Below are 17636 nucleotides of genomic sequence, written 5' to 3'. Positions count from 1 at the left end.
GCTAAAGAAATGATCTTAGTTAGTTCAAGTACTGCATGTGTATGATGTCAGTATGCAAAGATCCATTCATTCCATTTCAATTCAGTTCAATTCAATTTTATTTATACAGTGCCAAATCACAACAACAGTTGCTTAAAGGCACTTTATATTGTAAGGTAGACCCTACAATAATACATACAGAGAAAAACCCAACAATCACATAACCCCCCTATGAGCAAGCACTTTGGTGACAGTGGGAAGGAAAAACTCCCTTTTAACAGGAAGAAACCTCCGGCAGAACCAGGACCAGGGAGGGGCGGGGCCATCTGCCAAGACTGGCTGGGGTTTGAGAAGGAAGACAGGATAAAGACATGCTGTGGAAGAGAGCGTGTGATTCAGTGCAGAGAGGTCTATTAACACATAGTGAGTGAGAAAGGTGACTGAAAAGGAAATACTCAATGCATCATGGGAATGGCCAACACGTTCTCACTCCCAAAGCGTAACATTTTACGCTAGGTGACAAATCGTCAACATATTACGTTTTCGGCTACCCACCACGTTCCTAAATGACGACCTCGGAAAAATGAGGAAATATGAGAACCGTATGGACTCAATCTACACATGTTCGCTCTTTTTCTGCAAATCGCTTAGAAACACGCTATTTAACATCATTAAAGTCCTGGTTAACATCAGGAAAAAGGTTATGGTTAGGGCTGGAATACAGGGCTGGAACGTCTATTACCGCGGGAGCGTCATTGCACTGGATTTCAGCCATAACCCGCCGCGTACCATAAGAACGCCGACGGTCTCCTTTCGCGTTCCTCAGGAACGCCGTGGGACGTGAGAAAACGTCGGCATGTTACGCCTCGGGAGTGAGAGCGGCCTGGAATGGCCCAGCAGCCTACACCTATTGCAGCATAACTAAGGGAGGATTCAGCGTCACCTGGTCCAGCCCTAACTATATGCTTTAGCAAAAAGGAAAGTTTTAAGCCTAATCTTAAAAGTAGAGATAGTGTCTGTCTCCCAAATCCAAACTGGAAGCTGGTTCCACAGAAGAGGGGCCTGAAAACTGAAGGCTCTCCCTCCCATTCTACTTTTAAATACTCTAGGAACAACAAGTAAGCCTGCAGTGTGAGAGCGAAGTACTCTCATGGGGTGATATGGTACTATGCTCATGAAGCATCATCTTCTTCAAAACACTTCACATTTTGTTGAACGTTTGATACAGAGTACGTACAATATTGGGAAACAGTGAGAAAGTATATGCATCTAAGATAAACTTGAGAAGTCAAAAATATAATTAATTTTTAGAATTTCTTTTTGAAAGAAACACATAAACCTGATAACTTCTTTTCACACATGGAATACAGATGGATAGAATTATTAGGCTCCCTGATGTTAATAGTAAACTGTGTATCCTGTTTGCTGGATAGCAGCCTGCAGTCATTGTTGCAGACTTCAGTAAGTCTCACACACGTCTCCTGAGCAACCTCAGCCCTTTCTTCTCTGGCAAATCTCTTAATCTCCCTCAGATTTGATGGTCTTCTGGCTTGGATCTTGGCCTACAGTTCACCCCAAAGATTTTCATTGTGATTCAAGTCAGGGTTTTGGGGAGCCAGTCAATAATGTTTGCTTTGGTGTTCTGAAGGTAGTACTTTGCCACGACCGATCTATGTTTTGGGTTGCTGCCGCGTTGGAAGTGATGAGACAGAACCATTTTGCTGTTGAGTACTTGAGGTTTCATTTCAAAATCTTCACATATTCTTCTTTGTAATTTCTTCGGCCTTGATGATTCCCAGTTCCAGATATACTGAAGCATCCCCACAGCATAATACTCCCACCACCATGCTTCACTGTGGGTATCTTGTTCTTTGGGTTGTATGCCGCTCCCTTCTTTCTCCAAACGGTTTCATCTCAGCATGCATAATCTGTCTGCAGGTTGTCATTAGCTTGCTTGAGTCTGGCTTGAAGGCAACTTTTCTGCAGAGGTGAAGTTTTTCTTGGTCTGCAACCTTGCAGTTCATTCCCGTGCAGGGTTCCAGTGACTGTCTTCTTTGAGACTACAATTCCCAACTTTAGTTATTGACATAATGCTTCCTCAGTGACAGTGTCAGCTCAAACCCCTGCGTAGGTTTTTGTACTGTATGTAAATGGGAAGATAACCCTCAGTTTTACCAGCTTCAAGCATTACAAAGTTAACAGACATGTTTTCACAGCACTGGTTTGTGTTATTGGTCTACAAAAAGATCTGTTTTCAGTAGGCTAATAACATCGACCCTGGTCAATTTTTATTATTATTCTGTTATTGTGTGCGAATTTTATGATATTTATGATCTCTAAAGAAAATTTGCAGGTTTAGAACTTCTATGTTGAAAATACCTTGCTCTGTTTCAAAAACACTTTCAGCTTTCAGGGTTTCAGGGTCATCTGTAGGTAACATTCCTGACTTCATCAGTCTGTTAAAGTGGCAGCATTCTGTTATAATGATTTAACTCACTTTTCAGTTAATGTTCCTCAGCACTTCATTCAGACGCACCCACAGCAGTGATGGAGAGATCAACGGTGCACATGTGACTCTTACCATATGTGTAAAGCACTTCTTGCACGTCAGCTTTAGCGAAGTGTAATCGCACTTTTGAACATTTAGTTCACTCTACCGATGTCGCTAAGAGCACGGCTTCTCTGTGTGCAAGTGTGCTGCACGGTGAGAACGACAGCTGCCCCCACCCATCACACATAGGCACAAAGTGGGAGAGAAGGAGTGATCTCATTTGCAAAAATGCATAATTGAGCAATTTCTTCAGTACATCCGTCCCTTTCGGTGAGCTAAGCAACTCACAAAGACACATGAGAGAAATGTGCAGTAGTCACCTTCTGTCTACCATAATGGGACTGGGTGCACTCTGCATGCTGTAGGTCCAACCTAGTAAGACTGCCTGCTGACCTGACTTTTTAAAAGTAACCAAAATGAAGCTCACATATCAATATATGTAGTTAGATTAAAACAAAGCTGTGCATGTGTGAAAAGAAGGTTAAGAGAAACTGAGTTAATATGTTTAGTGATCAATATTTTCTTCTCAGTAGCTAAACTAACACCTAAACACTCATTTATACTCCAAATCAGTTCAATTCATTTCTATTTATATAGCGCCAAATTTTCTATTCTAAGTTAAAGCCCCAACAGTAAGACAACCCTCTATGAGCAAGCACATGGTGAATGTGGGAAGGAAAAACTCCCTTTTAACAGGAAGGAAGCTCTGGCAGCTGTGAGTTTTGTATTTGTCTCCTTATGTTGTTTGCGTCTGTATCTGTAAAAAATATTTTCTGCTCTCTTGGTCAGGTCACGCTTGGAAAAAGAGATGTTTTAATCTCAGTTTTAACTTGAAGAGAAACAACATACGAGCTGGGATAGGCTGCAGTGCTGACCTGTTTTAGGATATTACTAAACCACTTTTAAAAATAAAAGCATACATCCTTAGCTGCTACATGTTCAGCAGTGAATGAGCTGTTGCAGACAGCATGGGGAAGTAGAACAATAGGAAGCGGGTAGTCTGTGAAGTCACACAAACACATATGAATTTCCTTAAGATTTAAAATAAGACCAGCTTTGTACTTGTGCGTCACTACTCACACTGCCTTCAAATCCATTTCAAATTGCTTTCACGTCTCCTTACAGTATAAGCACTCATGCATGTATAGGTGTATTCTGTCTTCATCGAATGCAGATGGAAGAAACGATGGACATCACCAGTGAAAGACAAGCTGGTGGGACAGGAAAGAGAAAGGCTTTTGAAGGTTGTGACCAGTGTCAGCACGGGGATGTAAGCAGTGAAGTTATGAGGGGAGCATGGCTCTGCTGCACTGTCACAGCCTTGTAAAAGTTCAGTCATTGAGTTTGATGATAGCTGTTATGGCAGCCATAATAACATATCCTACCAGTCACCTGTAGCCATTACCTTTTTATGACGATCACACTGTTGCACGGCACACATGTATGCTTTGGTTTATCGAGGGGCCGGCGTGCAGGTTTTTCATCGTGTGATGTGTTTGACTGACACTGCTAATTGAAAGTCTTTGGTGCTAGTGTCTAGACATTTTAATGGCCGTAGTAAGGAGGAAATGATAGATAGTTTTTCTTATTTTCTTTTAAACTTTTGCAACTTCCTTGCACTCAGAGAGTGTCATTTTCATCCAACGACGCCTAACGTTCAGATTAATTAAGTCCTGATTTGTTACATCTGCATCTGGATAAAATGAATAGAATGGCTTATCAGAGAAGGATTAACAGGCACTTGTTCAGATTTAGCTAAAGCCAGCCTCGGAGTTTATGGATCCCCTTTGATCAAAGCAGTGAAAGGCTCGAACATGCAGTGGATTTCTCCAGCAGGATTCATTCCCCACCCCCCAAGCTGGAAGAGAAGATCCACCCCCAACCCTCAGTATCCCACTCACGCAGAACACCTCGCCTCTCCCACGTTCCACATTAGCATGATGAGAAGCGCTGTGATATCAAGTATTATTTCATTTGACTTACACATAGCATGTTATTTTTTTCCTTGTGTGGTTTTTCTATAATGAGTGCCAACTTGAGGGAGCTGATCATAGGAATGTGAACAAAAACACACGCGCGCACACACATATTTAGGTTGCCTGATCGATCTTCCTCCTTTTGTGAGATTTATGCGTTTCAGCGGCAAGACCAAATCCCTCAGGAACTGATGGTGCCACCGTGGAATAAAGCTCACTCTTTCTCACAATTACTGCACTTGGGCAGATTTGGGCAGATATGAACACATAACACACCCGTCTTAAAAAATGGTTCTTTTGCCAAAAGCATTAAAATGAATCCTGTGTGGTGTTTAACAACTGCAGTAGTAAGACTTTGCTTTACTAACCAATCCACACAGTACATTTGTTAAAGATATCATTTAAAGAAAATTAGCGCTTAGTGTTTTCTTCTTTTATTTAGCTTCGTGGCTCGATAAAAAGGAAGGTCTGTCATTTCCTTTTGAATTTAAGTGAGGTCCAATAAACCATGTTTTAAATGTGGGTTTTTCATCATCTCTGAGCTCTACTGTGATTTCAATTAGTGCCATATGTTTATGCATCTACACACATTCATTCAGGAGCTTTGCTCTCATGTATAACACCCACTCATTTGAATTTTCATTTTAGCCCCATTCTCCTTCTTTGTTCTCTATAAAACTTATTGGCTGTTATTTTGCATCCTGTCATTCTGCTTCTCCTGCTGCCCATCTTCCCCGCTACCTTTTTCTCTCCTCCTTCTTCTTCTTGCCTCTGCCTGTGCTCGCTCCATCTCTTTCTTTTGTTTCATGCTCACTCTGTCTTTCTCCCTCTCTTTCTTTTTCTCCCCCACAACACCCCCAACCACCCCAGAGACCAAGCTTGTTTACTCTGTCTTTTCCACATCTCGGCTCTCTGCAGCTGTGACGGTAATCTTTCTTTCAAATATTTGTTTCTTCCATCTCCAGATTTTTTTCCCCCCCTCCTTCTCACTTTTCGTGCCGCCACTGATGCACACCTCGTTCCATCCCCGAAATCTTAACTGCGCTTTGTCCATCTTGGCTCTTGGGGACTTTAAGGCTTGCCACCTTCAATTCACATCTACACATTGAGACGTAGCAGGGAAGCCGGGCAAGACGTAATTTTGCTCCTGAGGAATTCAATCAGCTTGCATGCTGTATGCTTGTGTTTTGGCAGTCTTTCCGCTGCTAACCAGTTAGCAATGCCTGTCACCACCACTGAGCTCTATATAGCCAAAGAGCTCTAGATGATGATGGATTGCTATAAAACGATGGCAGCCTCGGAAAGTAATTACCAACTTTGCCTGCGGTGGAAATTCAGCTGATAAGCGCCTTTCCAGGGAAGTCCAGGTATTGCCAAAGCAAACAGGTGAGACACATTGAAGGTCAGAACAGAAGTGATACAGACAGAAACAACACAGCGACACGCACGGTCATACACGCACAAGCACACACCAGCTGAGCCCCATGCTAACAACGCTCTTGACAGTAAAATCTAGAAAGCATGCAGAAATGTTGCTAAGATGAGTGCCTTTTCTGCACATGTGCAGACACACTGAATAAATGACAGACGAGCCAGTTCAGTGATGCAACAGAATGCATGCCAAAGATTTGAAGGCTGAATATCCATGGGAGAACATTTTATTATGGGTTTCTGATAATCCATTAGTGAGATCTTGGATGCTTGACAGCATAGCTGGAAGCCATCCGATATAGAGTAAACATCAAGCAATGAGACTTCTAACCACACTGTGAAGTGAGATTTGTTGCAAATCGGTTGATGCCCCACATGAGTCAGTCTGCACTGTATTGTAATGCACCGATCTGCACATGTGTCATATGTGCTGACCCCAAATGTGCGGTGAATCACACGGCCCGAGGAGATCATGTTCACCAGCCTAGCAGCTCAGAACTGCGATCTCTGCGCAACACAAATCAATGGATCACAGAGTCAACAAATGCGGCTCCTAATGCTCTTCCTGTGCGATAAGACAAAATTAGATTAGATTGGAGCCAGTGGCCCATAATGGTGAGGCCACTGGCCTCACCATTATGGGTGAAGGTGAATTGGAAACGATGGCGGTTAAAAATCATTTCAGTGACCTGACATGAGATCCATGGATCTACTAGGACCCCACAGGCTGTGCCTAAAGCACTGAATAATTGTAATGACAGGCCACTGGTGTCTGAGATTATGACCTGAGAGGAAACGTTCTATGGCCTTGAGCCCAGTGAAGTGGCAAAGTGTAATTTGTCAAATGAGTGATCACTGTGAACCACGTCTTTGTACGAAACATGATTTATACAGTTTTTATAGATACATTTAACCTGAGGATGGGTGGAGGACAGACCGTGCTGCATAATGAACACATGGCTTTTAGACCGCTGTGATCTGTTTGGCATTTGTGTAGCTGGTACAGTGGAGCCCATAGTGAATGTTTTCTCTGTTATGAAGAATATCTCTACTTAAATTGTAAACTTTCTGTGGTGCACACTAATGAAAGTCTGTACAGTAATAACAAGACCTAGTGATCTCTCTCTCTCGCACACACACACACACACACACAAACACACACAGACACACCAGCTCTGCTTCTTTATTTATATCCTTTTCCATTAAACATAGTGGGTCCCCCTGCTAATCTTTCACACTAGATGCAGATAACGTTTGTGTATTATTGCTCTGTCAGCTACTTAACCAGCCCCTCTGTAGCACTGCAAGCCCCTCACCCCACCCCCCCACCCCCTTCTTTTTCTTTTTACAGTTCAGTTAAGGACCTAAAATTCTTCGTGAATATCTGGTTTCATTACATGCACATTTATTTCACAGGGGCAGTGGATTTTAATGGATATCTCTACGTACAAAAAAATATGAGACAACTTCATTGTGATGCTCTCTGTTCATGCACTGCACATTAGGTATTCAACGTGAACATATTTGCAGCATATCTGTTGCTCTCTGTGGCTTTGATTGGCGATCAACCAGGACCTGTGTGAAAAGAAGACTAATGAAACACTGCCTCTGGCATGCCCGTCTCCCAACAATTTTTTCATACTTGTTGGCCTCTATTTAGGAAAAACAAAAAAAACCCTATTATTTTTTGTTGCACTGTGTTTTGTGAGGTGGCAGCTTTCATTTGCAAATGATTGTATCCAGCCCAACTTCCCAAATCCGAGTGTGACAATGAAAATGACTGGGATCCTGATGGTTTCTGCCTCATCCTTCCTGTCTCGTGGTTAGCATCTGTCCACCCCCTTGAGGTCTGACACCCATTACACTCTGTCTCCATGTGTCAGCATAGACTTTTGTACTTCACGGTTATCAAGCAGGTCATAGCTTTTGCTCCTAAATACAACCGGCAGGCAGAGATCAGAGGAAGAGTGATTGAATGACAGCAGTTTGATCAAAGTGCACGAACACAAACACGCACGAACACAAACACACACACTCGGGAAACCCTCGTTTCCCCTGAGTACTTGGAGATATTTCGTGACGGCCCCATTAGATGAAAGACCCCACCAAAGATCCTGCACATGTGCCTTCTCAGCTTCTTCAGCAGCAGGTGTGATAGCGAGCGAATGATAGGAGAGATGTGAGCTGGAGGGAGAGTGAGATCTCTTCTTATTTCATTTCGGTTTCTACTGTTTAGAAGAAGTATGGGTACTCTTGCACAGCATGCTTCTCTTTTCATGGCGAGCCGGTTGTTTGTTTTGGTGGGCAGACTGCCTTAATAAGGGCAGGGGGTAGAGCGAATGGGAGGGAGGGCCTTGCTTTAAAGGGATGATTAGAAAAAGTAGAGTTGAGAGCAAATTCCTCTGAAGACAAACGCTGACCAAAAATACACACGTGTCTTTGAGGAATACCGATTCAAACTGAGAAACGTGGCAAAGTCCTCGCCACTTTGTCTGACATCATCTTTGCTTCGTGCTGTCTGATGCGGCCCCAAATGTGCGTCACTCGGTCCTGAGGTCCTAATTAAAACCCAAACCAAGATGATAGCGGTTGATTCGGCGGGAGAAGCCTGTGAACGTCTTAGCGTGCTCAGATCCACAGCCAGCCAGTGTCCTGGTGTGGGAGAGATCTGGTCACCGTGGGCATGAGACAGACTGCATTATCTGCTCAGCAGCCGCCTGGCTCAAGAGATTGCTCGGCGGAGGGATGGGCGGTTAGGCAACAGGATAAGATATGTCCTCCTTTGGTGTCAGAGACTGAGTTGATGTCATTTGATATTTGCGTGTGTTGGAATACGTGCTGACAACTTAATTCTCATGAAAACAGGCACTGTTCACTAATCACAAAAGTATCCCATGACTGTCATGAGCCTGACATGGGTTTTCCAGTGATTTTTGTGACATTTAGGGGTGTGCACCTTTAGCTGTGGGAGAGGGCAGCAGTGACCTTATCTGACACTGCCAACAGCAGACACATCAAAAGACAAATAACAGAGGAAAATCACGAGACACCAAGCAGACGTAAGGATAAACGGGTACGGGCAACGGCGTTAAATCATGGTGCACACCGCTGGCATTGCTTTAGATGTCGTGGTTTCAGGGGTAGAGTTCAGCAGCATGAATCACGGATGTTGCTGCTGGAAGTCAGTCCCCCGTGAAGACGGATGGCAAAAGTATCTTTTTCTAATGTCTGTGTTATGTGCCTTAATATTAATTGTTGTTTTCTCTTCCTCTCTTGCAGGTATTCCTAGTAACATTGGTCCAGTTAGTAAGTAAACAGTTACAAGTAAACAATAAGACTGCTTGATGCTTTGCTTTGCCTACTCTTCACCATACACCCCTAAACCCATTGCCAGGTGTTCATTTCTGATTCCAATCTTGTGAAAAATCACTCAGCAATTGTCGACTAACCTTTTTTTTTTTTGGTTAGGGGGAGGGATAAGCCATAGCTGGGGGCTATATTGTCATAATGTGGGCATATTAATTTACTTTATCCTGATTCAACTCGACCAGATAATACTTGCCTGGCTCTGCATGGCAAATGTCATTTGTTTTTTTCCCCCCCCCCCTCCTTCTCTCCCATGCATTATAAATAAATGGCATCTAGACTTTATTAAAGTGCCAAGACCTCTCTGACAGTGTAATGTCACAGGAGGTCATTTTAATATAAGCCGCAAGCGCCTCGGCTGGTATTATCTTCGTCAAACAGTAGCCCCTCAGGAGGAGGAGGAGGAAGAAGAGAGGTGCCATGTCTCAAGTTACCGCTGCCTGGAAGGCTGTGTGATGCAGGAAACATAGGACTGTATTGAACAAGTCAAAGTGCATTCACAGCCTGGCTCAGTTCGCCTTAATCTTTTTTCTTTTTTTTCCCATCGCCCTGTTCTTCATGAGTATCTTCTATTCCCGGGGCAGCGGATTGATTAATAAATTGCCCCCTCTACGATGAAGTTACCTGTTAAATTAAGATCAACAGCATTTTTCAATATTTCCAATTATTTGTGAGCTCTTTTTAAGCTCAGTAGTAAATTGTTTTCATTTAATGTCCAATTGCGTGCTCAAGCCAACCCAAGTTTCCCCAAAGGACACATGTGTGCTTGTCTTGTTTTTATCATTTAAAGGCTAAGACGACTTCTGGGCAAGTTTCCTAAAACGTGCTGCGAGCGACGTAGGGATTGTTCCCGGGTGGTTATTAATCAGGCTTTAGTGTGGTAGCTTACTCAGTAAGTGAACACTTGTTATAAAGTCTGATGCTATGACGTCATGAGTCAGAAATGGACATGTGGCCAAGACGACCAATTTCACCCCCACCACCCTAACCCAATTACAGTCTTGCACTGCTTGCCTCCGAATTGTGCTTCGTCTTCATGCACGGCATTATTAGTGCTTAGCGTGTGTGGGCATGCTCTTCATACATGCTGTGTACACGTACATATTCACTGCTGCACATCCATCCTCTCCGTCCCTTCCAAAATGCCAGGCCAGACCATGTCCAACGGCTGTCCTCAAATCAGGGCGGGTGTGCATGCCGATAAGTGCGTGTGTGTGTGTACGTGTGTGTGTTTTGGGGAGGGGGGATGGGCGATGTAGAAAGGACACTCTGACAAACCAAAGTCTTCGTTTCTCATCCAGATTGGCCCACGGGGATTTAGATTTCTCACGAGTGGCTGTCTTGTTGCAGCAGCCTTCCACAGAACCAACAAAACACAATAAAATGAAACATGCTGACTGTCTTATTTTTTAAGCACACTGAAGAGGATGAGGCCATTTTCAGCGCAAACACAAACCAACGTTAAGTCGCATTATTAATAAAGTAAGAACAGGCTAAGGGGGGAAAAAGGTTACGATGTCCTTGAGGTTTTTTTTTTTTTTTAAGGATTGGAAACAAAGCTACTGTTTGGGGGAGAAAAAACAAAGCCCTCCACTTTTTATGTTGTTTTTTGAAGGTAATTGAATTCCTTATTGACTTTCCTCAATTCTATTTCAAGTTTATTAAGCTAGGCAGAATTGCCTAATGCAGACCATTAAAGTGAAATTAATATTTTAAAAAACAATTCTGGCTCTGCAAGATTGCATTTCATTATAAGTATGGCATTGATTAAAATCCGTCACCACTCATTTCACTCCTGAATATTCCCCATAACAAAATAATTAATGGAACCTAGATGTGCATTACATCCCGTCAGTTGCCAACACAGAAACCCTGTTTCCAAAAAAATGAAAAAAATAAATGCAAGTTTGGGAAATGTGTAAAATGAAAATAAAATTATTGTTTATGATTATAAACTATATTTCACTGAAAGTGGTACAAAGACAATAAATTGAGACTTTCTGGAGCTGTATTATCTTCACGAAATAAGCAAAACCTTCTCTAAAGAAAATAAAATGCCAGCATTGTTGCCTAAGTTGTTTAACATTCATAGCATTACTTTATAAATTTACAAAGTACCCAGTGCATGAAGGCTGGATTTTGGACTGTGCACAGATAACATTAAATGCCTGACCTCAGCTCATCTTAAATGAGCTCAGGTTCAGAAAAAGGCAGTTTTCTTTACTTCTTGTTGTCTTCTCCTTTAGCGTGGCTCTTTTGACCGGTATTTGCAGCTTTGAACTGTGTTTGCTGACAGCGGCTTTCAGGAGTGCTCCTGAGCTCATGCAGTGATTTCCAGAACCAAATGTGCCGTTCGAAGGCCCAAGAAGATCGCAGCTTTGTTCATTATGTAAAGAGATGTCTCAATATTCTCTGAATCTACTGATGATATTATGTACCGTGTATTATTAAATCCCTTTCAAATTTAGCACCGAGAATCGTTGTTGAACTGTTTGCACACCCAGTAATACACAGAGGAGCAGACGCCTCTCCATCGCTACCTCTGAGAGGCTTTCTTGCTCTTTTTGATAATCGGTCGTGTTACTGACCTTATGCTAATATAATCAATTAGTTAGGAGATGTTTAATATTTTTGTCTTACTTTGTTTTATTTTTGATGCTACACAGGTTCCAGGCTTTTGTTTACTCAGCCTTCTTTGCTTGATGCTGGCAGCAAATTTAAAATGATCAAACCTGGATTTTTTTTTTTTTTCAATGTCTTTGTGCCGTTTTCAGGTAAATGATTTGACAAGGATTGTGCTTTATGTTGAATTACATTTCACACAGCACCACAACTTTTTTTGGAAACAGGTTGTGATTAAATATCATCATACTTTAGCAATTAGATCAGCTGTTCGACAGATCTAGAGAGAGCAGCGTTCTCACGTTTTTTCCCCTCCAAATATTCCTGGCAGAGCCTGCTTTTTGCAGCTGTTTTGACAAAACGGCTTCACTGCTAAGTGATTATCACACGAACAAAGTATTTCAAAGTAGATTTCAAAAAAGAGCTTTTTTAAAAAGCTCTTTATTTGTTAATATCTCGTTTTCAAACAGCATTTCATTCTGTGCCTCGTGTGACTCAGACCCAGCGGAGACGTCAAAGTCGTCACCGATGCCAGAATCCCCACGAAGAATCAAATCCTTCTTTTGTTCGAGCAGTTTTGAAATCAGCACTGAGGGTATTTAAAGCGACTGTCACTCTGTAAAGACATACAAACCTCAAAACTAATGTTTTATTGAAATCCAGCCCACTTACAAAAAAAAAATAAAAAAAGATTCGAAACCATTATTTCACAAGGGAAAAAAGTCATTATTTAAAAGATTGCACTTGGTGAACAGCAGTCATATTCTCTATTCACACATAGTTAGAGTAAGTGGCTTCTTGCCAAGACACCGCTGGATGTTAATTACCCAAGATTGCATGATTCATGGAGTCAATAGCGAAAGGACAGAAAGATCAAGTAAAGAGATGAAGGGGCACGATGAGGAAACTTATCCGTATTCCTCCCTTTGCTTGAGTCCTCTCCATTTCCAACCGCAAAGTATTTCCCTGACACGGAAATACTGACTTGTATGTAATTATGAGGTTATGCTACCCACAGCAGTCCGTCATTCCAAGTCCCAACACCTGCCATTATTTATTCATTGTTATTCCTCCACCAGAAATACACTGTAATTAGATATTGATTACTCAGTCAATGTGATGAATTAAACAAAATGCCCCCTAACGTCTTCATTTGCTATACATAGAGTCCCTTGCATAAATCATGACCTAAATACTAAGTTTAACTGAGTTTGGTTTTTTTTTCTTGATCTTTTTTCTTCAGTTGTTTTTTTTCCCACTCATCATTGCCATTGCCATAAACATACAGTTGCACAGCAAGGTCATGGACGTCACACAAATTACATACAACGTCTCTCCGACGTCCTTTTAATGGCTCTTTGGATGCATTCTCTGCCCGTCCATGTCAGCCCTGCCCCCATCGTGCTGTTTCCTGATTTACAGATCTGAGTCATGCTGGACATGTTCATATCTCCAGTTGTCTGTGTCCACTACCACATAGTCTCCCCTCTTTAGATGATCTGTAAAGTGCATCGCACGAGGACACGTCATTAACTCCTGATTTCTCTCAATTGCACGCAGTTCGGCCGAATGTGTCATCCCTAGGTGTCGCTAACCGAAAAGAAGGTAGGCATCTAAGATTATGCAACAATTATGTTTTTGTTTTGCAGATTCATTTACTTCAGGTGTTTATATAGTTGTCAAAAATGACTCTTTGGTAGCCCAAACTATCCTTCCCTTTTTCCTGGCTTCTTGAAAAGCCCCAAAACATTATAAGTCAGCCTGTCGCACTCAGTATGGAGGCTCAAGAGGTTGCTGCAGCTCTGATTTTTACATTAACACTGTTTCAGTTAGGTGCTCAGCTCTCAGCACCGTGTTAGCTCATTAGATAGAAAAGCAGGAGAGGTTTCACTTTTGTCTTTTTTTGAAAGTGTTGGGCTCATCTTAGCTTAATCCATCATGTAGATGCCGTGTTCAGCCGCCTCACAACTAGCGCACAACCGTTCAGCTCTGTGTTTCCATGACTGCAGCCAAGCGCTCACAATGTATGCGGCAAGGGCTTATGTCACCTGGTACAATGGCAGAGGCCGGGCCCATTATTTCCTTTTCCCCACTGTTTGCTTTATAGCCGTAAAAGAATGGGGGGGATTGATGTGTTCACTACTAGCCAGTTTCCTTACCCACGCAGCTGTGCACAAATTTATAGTGTGAAAATTCTTGGCTGGCCTCCAACGAGGTGGAGAGTAGTTTGTCAGGGTATAGTTTCTGTCTGGGGAAACATACACAGACAGTTTTGAATTATACTAAGCACTTGTTAATGAAATGAAGCGTAAAAGAGGGTCCATAATATTTGAATTGTTGAATCAAAGGCATTTGTAACAGATGCTGCTACACGCAGCCAGCTTCACTTGGCAATGTCACTCCTTATTTCTCAATGCCATCATTCATCTTTATTGCGTATGTTTCTTTTCTTTTCTTTTTTATTGTTATATTTTTATTAGGCGTGATGCTTGGTATCCTTAATTCTCTGGCATTACATGTGTTATGTTGAATTGCAATATCATGGGGGTTTTTTTGTTTGTTTGTTTGTTTCTTTTAATTTGTCTAGTAGCTCCTCAAGTTGCATTGTCCACTGCCCCTTCTGTCCACGTTGCAAACAGCAAGCGAGGTAGGAGCTCTGGAATTCCCACATTGTCCCCACCCAATCCCAGATGACACCCAAAGCCTTCTTCCTGTATGAACTGATGTTTCTGTTAACCCGTGAGCTACCCCCCCCCCCCCAACCCTCCCCCAACCCTTGTGACACTACCCCAGTGCTAGAGCACTCTGTATCCGCATCTCCAGCTCAGAGCATCTGTGGAATCGTATTCTAAACACTATAAAAGTCCCTTGGAATCATTTCTTTTTTTCACTGAAAATAAAGTGGGTGTTTGAGGCTACAACTATTTTGGGGGGAACATGTACCTGAGACTTTTTATTCCCTGTGCGCGCATGATTTATAACCTTAGCCTATTTCTAGAAAGGAGAGATTATTTGTCTTCTGAGAGTATGCCTGCAAGAGGGAGGCATCTAATGTAGAGGACCTTAGCTTACATTTGGATAAGACTTGCTGATTTAGGTGAAAGGTAGTGTGGACTGGACTTGCTGTACCTTCGTTTCCGAGCCTTGCCGAGTTTATTAGTGTCTGGACAAAGAGAACTGACCTCAATACAGATTCTTAATAAACACAATCCCTTGGACGAAAGCCTCCTGCACTAACCACTTTATCCTGGTGCTGTGAGTGGGCATTCTGTCCAAGCAGCTGCCAGTGTGGCTTAAGGGTCACATCTGTCTGTGCTGTGACACATGGTGTCAGTGGTCACTCGGAGTGACGGGCTGATCCTCACTGGAACAGAGCTGGGGCCGGACACGCCTTAGGGCAGGACTGCCAGTGAGTATCATGGATTGTAGCAGCTTCGACTCAATATAGCTATATCTAATTAAGCATGACTGCATAGTAGGCAATGTCACTTTCCCACCCAGCTGCAATTCACCACACACTCACTTGCCTTGCTGATTGCTTGTTGAAAACTCAGTTGGGTCGGACTAAAAAACAACTACTTAAGAAATGTTTGTTGGATGAATTAAGGGTTTTAAAGATAAGTAATGCATCAGTCATTGCAAAGGGTTTTAAAAGAAAACACAAAGGTTTCATCTCATCCTCTCTTCGGACCAGATAACCGCTGACATTAAGAGCTCAGTTACACAAAAACCTTTAAATTCCCTCACACGCCATTCTCAGCGGCTGAGACATCCATTTCATTCATGGTGTGACCTGCCTCATGCTGCGCGGTGCTCCTGATGTGATCGTGTCTCTGTGCTGTCATTTCAGAGCCTTTTGTCGCCTCGTGCTGTGGTGTGCTTGAAGTGATGTGACCTCTCTACTAACGCCGTGGTGTTTTATGTGAAACTTCTGTTTTTTTTTTCTAACTCTGGCCATGCCCATGCGAGACTAATCACGACCAACCTTACCTGTCATTCCCCCCCCCGACATCTTCTCCTCATACCATCTCCATTTTTAACCTCGCATGCCACGGAGCCTCCATCAGACTTGCTAACCCCACCGCCGTAGCACTCGCTGCAAAAGCAACAATTCCAGCGCTCTTGCCCGCGTCTCTTTCTCCTTCTTTTCTCTCCTCCTCACTTCACACTTGCTCTCTCTTTGCAAGACTGCGAATGCTTCGGCCACTCCAACCGATGCAGCTATATCGAGCTGCTAAACACCGTCATTTGCGTGAGCTGTAAGCACAACACTAGGGGCCAGCACTGCCAGCTATGCAAGCTGGGCTACTACCGCAATGCCTCAGCAGAACTGGACGATGAAAATGTGTGCATAGGTCAGTCCCCCATCCGGGCCCCTTCACCGCCACCACGCTTTCACACTCTCTTCACCTCACCTCCTGTCTCTGACTCCTCATTAGAGAAATTGTCAGTTTCATCCCCAACACGTCATCACTCATACACTCTCCTGTTTCCATGTCCAGTCATCTTCCTCTTTTGCTTCTTCTGCTTTCACACAAGGTTGTTGCTCATAAATCTCCTTGTTAGCCTGGGTGTTAGCAGGTGATGCTTAAGGGAGTCTTTAGCATCATATTAAAATTAGCATTTTACCATTTATTAAATATACCTTTATTTTTACCTACTAGCTCTCATATATTGTGTTTTATTGTAATCTCTTGCTGCTAGCTAGGTTTTATTTGAAATGTGTATATTGAAGCCAAAATGATCCTATTTTCAAGGTTTAGCATGTGGGCGAGGTGAGAAAACTATAATTTGAGGAATAAATGTCCTCCTGAATAGCTGCATGGTGATTAGAAATGGGTTAGTGTGAAATGGTCACAACAGCTACATCTGAAACGTTAGCAGGTTTGTGCCTTGTCACAATTTTCTGTACAAATTCTGTCATTAAGGAGAAACAGTTCAATCGTTTAGGATACAGCTGAGTTAGATAAGAAAACTGAGAGCACTGTTATGTCTTTATGTTTATTATTAAGGTACAGACAGCAGCATGTTGCCTTAGCTTAGGACCTTATAGATTAAGGATAGCATTTAGTCTTGCTTTGTCCAAAGGTAACCTTTGCAAAAGTGTTGAGTTTTTTCATTTTTTAATATTTTGCTTCCCAGGAGTCAGATTTTCTTATGTTTAAAGTGGTTTTGAGCAATAGTGAGCAAAACACAGGAGTGTTTTTTGGTTAAGCCTCTTAACACATATGAATCATTCAAGCATAAAAAGGCACCTAACCTACGGGATGAATCACTGTTGTGTCCAAAATTACAGACAAATGGGAAAGAACCAAATTTAAATTGTGTTTTTAGGCACTTTCTTAGTAGATGCCAGGTGTGGAATCTACAAAAAAAATAAAATAAAATGCCAAGGACAACATAATTTAACAGATATCAAATAGTATTTCTGCACCAACAAGTAGATTCTCAAAGAGCTATTAGCCAAAAGTTTGGCATGTCTGTGCATCATGTGTACCCTTATAAAATCTTAGGAAAGCAGATAAGTGGAGGACAAAATAAGAAGCGACAGAACTTACAAAAAAAACTATTTGCAGCAGATGAACAGTATCTGAAAGTCATGTCCTTAGGAAATAAGAATCAATTCCAGCAAACACCTGTAAGGACCTGAGAGATCGATTTGGCTCTTTAGTTGAACTGCTGATGACCAAACCCTCAACTTGTCTTAGTGG

At 42.4% G+C, this 17636-nt stretch overlaps 1 protein-coding gene across 6 annotated transcripts in view; it reads left to right on the top strand.

The window, feature by feature from the left end:
• The window catches only part of ntng1a (netrin g1a), a 118608-nt gene that overhangs the window by 89519 nt on the left and 11453 nt on the right, over positions 1-17636 (top strand). For 2 of the 6 annotated variants that reach the window (XM_085172240.1, XM_085172239.1), the window contains exons 5-6: positions 9217-9243; positions 16113-16280. In XM_085172240.1, coding sequence (XP_085028366.1) covers positions 9217-9243; positions 16113-16280 — 195 coding nt within the window. Of the gene's footprint in view, positions 1-9216; positions 9244-13485; positions 13531-14512; positions 14573-16112; positions 16281-17636 lie in introns of all 6 variants that reach the window. The other 4 variants (XM_085172242.1, XM_085172241.1, XM_085172243.1 and 1 more) reach the window with 4 other exon arrangements.

Source organism: Neolamprologus multifasciatus, chromosome 9 (genome assembly GCF_963576455.1).
Source record: "Neolamprologus multifasciatus chromosome 9, fNeoMul1.2, whole genome shotgun sequence".
Classification (NCBI taxonomy): domain Eukaryota; kingdom Metazoa; phylum Chordata; class Actinopteri; order Cichliformes; family Cichlidae; genus Neolamprologus; species Neolamprologus multifasciatus.
This window is presented reverse-complemented; position numbering and strand designations above follow the sequence as displayed.